The sequence below is a fragment of the Diaphorina citri genome, unplaced genomic scaffold, assembly GCF_000475195.1.
Source record: "Diaphorina citri unplaced genomic scaffold, Diaci psyllid genome assembly version 1.1 scaffold3651, whole genome shotgun sequence".
NCBI lineage: Eukaryota > Metazoa > Arthropoda > Insecta > Hemiptera > Psyllidae > Diaphorina > Diaphorina citri.
This window is the reverse complement of record NW_007381051.1, coordinates 12,441-16,913: the sequence shown is the minus strand read 5'-3', so window position 1 is coordinate 16,913 and position 4,473 is coordinate 12,441. Positions and strand designations below refer to the sequence as shown.

At 38.6% G+C, this 4,473-nt stretch overlaps 1 protein-coding gene across 1 annotated transcript; it reads left to right on the top strand.

Moving 5' to 3' along the window:
- Positions 1-14: 14 nt before the first annotated feature.
- On the top strand, positions 15-3,567 carry LOC103520458 (optomotor-blind protein-like). Its single transcript, XM_008485554.3, has 2 exons — positions 15-212; positions 2,162-3,567. Exons 1-2 carry the CDS (start codon positions 47-49, stop codon positions 2,863-2,865), a joined length of 870 nt encoding a protein of 289 aa, XP_008483776.1. The 5' UTR covers positions 15-46; the 3' UTR covers positions 2,866-3,567.
- The last annotated feature ends 906 nt before the right edge of the window (positions 3,568-4,473 follow it).

Here is a 4,473-nt window from a genome sequence, read left to right as displayed (position 1 = left end):
CTTCCTCCCTCATCTGTCCGGCGGGGCGACGCTCTCCCCGGGCGTGATGGGCCATGATCTCGACTCAGAGCCTGAGAGCAGCTGCTCCGAGTCTGGCCCGGGCAGCACGACCAATTCCGCGTTCCGACCGGCCGGGCCAAACTCTCCCACCGACAAGGACGGTGCAGCTTCGTCTAGTTCAACAACTAATGTTCCTATCCACTCGCCCACTGGTAAGTGTGCTTTCTATTGTAGATTTTGTATCTAGAATAGCTGATTGACTTTAGTGCTTTAGTAGACTTTTTAGTTGTATGATATTTGACCGGACTACTTTCATATCTAGGAATAAGGAACCTTTATCCTTTGAATACAAAATTGGTAACATCCCTTTGAGTCGGGTCTCGGTCAAAAAGGATTTGGGAGTACTGTTCCAAAAAAACTTGAAGTTCGAAAACCATATGGAAACAATTATCTGTTCTGCCTCCAGCACACTTGGATTATTAATCCGAACAACCAACTGAAATTTAAGGAAATAAAATGAAAAAACGATGATAATATTATGGGGCAAAACATCTACCTACCCAATTTTACATTTTTACTTTTTATATCCACATTATCATACGTTTATGTAAATAATTCTATCTTTGTTCATGTAATTGCAATGTATAATAAAATTGCGTTTGAACGCCTTAAAAAAAAAAAAAAAATAGTTCATACAATGTTTGTAAAGGTGTGTCCACACATACTCGACCGGCCGTCATTCGACATCGATTCACATCAATCGACGGGCGTCGACTATGTGTGGAAACACCTTAACAGAGGCGTTTCCTTCAGATAAATTAGGGAAGTTACACTCTTAGGCACAGGGCACAGTGGAACACTGGAGAAAAGCTTTTCCTGAAACGCGTTTTGGTGTTTTGTAAAACGTGTTTCATCTGTCACTCCTTTTTCTTTTGGCAATAAATACTCGTATTATGAGGTTGGAATCAGATAAATTAGGGAAGTTACACTCTTAGGCACAGGGCACAGTGGAACACTGGAGAAAAGCTTTTCCTGAAACGCGTTTTGGTGTTTCGTAAAACGTGTTTCATCTGTCACTCCTTTTTCTTTTGGCAATAAATACTCGTATTATGAGGTTGGACCTGAAACGCGTTTTGGTGTTTCGTAAAACGTGTTTCATCTGTCACTCCTTTTTCTTTTGGCAATAAATACTCGTATTATGAGGTTGGAAACAGGAATACGTTCACATTTCCTTATCCCAGCAGGATAAACAAGGTATATTCTATTCTCTTCTATCATCGAATTTTCCTTTACAAATCTTGAGAAAGTAAGAAAGTAACCTGTTCAATCTGACGACACTGTAAAGAACACGTCACAAAGGCGCCTTCTGATTGGTTCAAAGGTGAGCTCTTCCACCCAACCATCATGGATCAGACGGCACTGGGAAGAAGAAAGCTTAGAAGAGCTTCTAGCATACGTTCACATTTCTTCACTTCCACGATTCATTCTCACAAACGCATCTAGGTTGACAGTTGACAGGCATCTCTATTCAAGCATAGTGAATTTGTAATTTCCAAGTCAGCCTGCATCAAATTAAGACATCTTGGTTTCAGTTGACAGGCATCTCTATTCAAGCATAGTGAATTTGTAATTTCCAAGTCAGCCTGCATCAAATTAAGACATCTTGGTTTCAGAAAAAAAATTGTTCAATTATGTCTGTCACGTAGGTATTTCTCTACGAGTAATTAAAAAACCATAGCAGTTGGTTTCCATTTTAGATTCGCTGAATTGGTATGACTTGTAGTGTGTGTACGGTACCAAACCTTGTGAAAAACATGGCGACTGTTGAGTTCTGGGAATAGTTGGGGCGTTTTCTTACAAGTTCTGCTTATATCCTGTGAAAGAAGTTGGTTTTGGGCTGAGAGGCCTGACACTTTGTCCAGTGCCCTCATTCTTAATTTTCACAAGAACGACAGTTCATTCAAATTCTATAAGTACTCTGCTAAAACTTCAACCTCAACCCTGTTATTGTTCTTTACTCCTAAGGTAAAGGAAATTTTCATTCTCTCCTTGAGCTGCTCTTACTTCCCGTAGGCTAGTTTCCTTTTAGCAATCCATGTTTCATTCCCGTTACTTGTCTTATGTAATCTAACTCGATGTGTTTCCTTGTTTTTGTTCTCAGGTCACTCCAGTATACCAGGGCGAGATGCCAGTGATTATCCCTCCCCCAACATTTCCGTGGGACCACCTATCCACCCCTCCCCTCATCTCCTCCCCTACCTGTACCCACACTCACTGTACCCACCCGGCGGTACAGCTACTCACCCGCTACTCAACCCGAGTGCAGCTAGTCTGAGCGGTCTCTTCTCCACCCACCCGTCTAGTCTCCTCTTCAACGCACAACTGCAAGCCTTGGCCGCCAGCGCTGCCATCTCCAATCAGCAATCCGCGGCCTTCTTCGCATATCAACAACACCAGCAATCCCTCAAGCATCCCCACGCCTCCAACCTCTCTCTCCATAGGTATTCCCCATATAACCTCTCCAATCACCTCCTCACTTCCTCCCTCTCCGCGTTCGAACAAGTGACGCCCCACAACAACAATAATAGCAATAAAGCCGCCAGCATACGAGAGTTGAATAGTAAGAGCCCACCGAGTCGTACGCGAACGCCAAGTCCGCACAGTCCGAGCTCGAACAATAATGTACATAGTCCCAAGCGAAGTCCTAGGAAGTCACCCTCCCCCGTTAGTATTAGTAGAAAACCGAGCCTGTCTCCTAACGCGACATCCGCGGCCTCTAGCGTGAACGAGCTCAAGTCGATAGAGAAAATGGTGAATGGATTGGACGTACAAAAACACAACCATGATAGATCGGACAAGTCATAATAGTTGCCAGCCTGGTTAGATGATAATTTAATTCACAAAGTCAATAAAAAAAAAGAGTCAATCATGTTGTTTCCATATTGAACAATATACTCAGACGAGATCAATATGAATGCATTGGACATGATTCATAACTGAGAACTTGTTCTCAATCATTATAACACACTGCAAGGCGATTGATCCGCGGATACCTGATAATATCAACGAAGGCCACACTACCAGCAGTTGAGAAAAAGAATTTCTGAAAATATCTATCAATGGAAATAAAAATCCATAGTTCAAATAGAAATGCAGAGTTGATAAATAAAATTCTATTTGTTTTGGTTATCAATAAATAAAGACCTCCAATTCTACTGGTACTAACTCTTGCGTAAGAACAGAACTCCTGGCAGAATGAAATGTAGCTTTTGCTGAATTATTATATTGTTCCTTGGATGAAGATATTTGTAAAACACCGAGGCTACTTTCATTATTCAGCCGTGATTTAACTTTCTTGAGAAATCTTGGGTTCTATTTATGCTTAACCAATTTGAATAAGAATTTCAAGAGGTTAGGCTCTCATTTCAACTCATTTGTTATCAAACTGACCAGAAGTTCCAATGTAATTAATGGGTAAATTATAGAGAGTGACTTTGACCTTTTATTTTCGATTTTGAAAAATATAACTTTATTTAAAGGTAGTTTTATCAATCAAAATTATAACTACACAATTAAAGAGAAAATATTAAATTTGTAAAACACCGAGGCTACTTTCATTATTCAGCCGTGATTTAACTTTCTTGAGAAATCTTGGGTACTATTTATGCTTAACCGATTTGAATAAGAATTTCAAGAGGTTAGGCTCTCATTTGTTATTAAACTGACCAGGAGTTCCAATGTAATTAATGGGTAAATTATAGAGAGTGACTTTGACCTTTTATTTTCGATTTTGAAAAACATAACTTTATTTAAAGGTAGTTTTATCAATCAAAATTATAACTACACAATTAAAGAACAATTATCTACATAACTAAGTTAGTCCAAATCAAAGAGCATTTAATTTCTGCAAACTCTACTAATAAATCTTGCCTAAAACCCATAGGTATTGTTTGACTTTTTTGACCAATATTAGCTAGCTTGTATGCAGTAGGTAGACAGTAGGTAGGTTGTTATTAAACTGACCAGGAGTTCCAATGTAATTAATGGGTAAATTATAGAGAGTGACTTTGACCTTTTATTTTCGATTTTGAAAAAAATAACTTTATTTAAAGGTAGTTTTATCAATCAAAATTATAACTACACAATTAAAGAGCAATTATCTACATAATTAAGTTAGTCCAAATCAAAGAGCATTTAATTTCTGCAAACTCTACTAATATATCTTGCCTAAAACCCATAGGTATTGTTTGACTTTTTTGACCAATATTAGCTAGCTTGTCTGCAGTAGATAGACTTTGTGATTAGTTCTAACAATCTAAGTTGGTTTTCTCGTGTGGTCAATTCTGAAGATTTTTTCATTTACCTGAGATTATTTGCTAATCAGATTTGAAATTTTCGTTTGGTGCCTATCGAAATTTTTTACAGTTTAACATTATTTTATATTAGAATGACTGTGCGACTTTTTTTTCTCTC

Bases quoted from the DNA above. Each gene is read 5' to 3' on its own strand.
- LOC103520458 (XM_008485554.3), top strand. From the start codon at position 47: ATGGGCCATGATCTCGACTCAGAGCCTGAGAGCAGCTGCTCCGAGTCT. The intron at 213-2,161 runs GTAAGTGTGCTT...TTTTGTTCTCAG, and splicing joins TCCTATCCACTCGCCCACTG to GTCACTCCAGTATACCAGGG.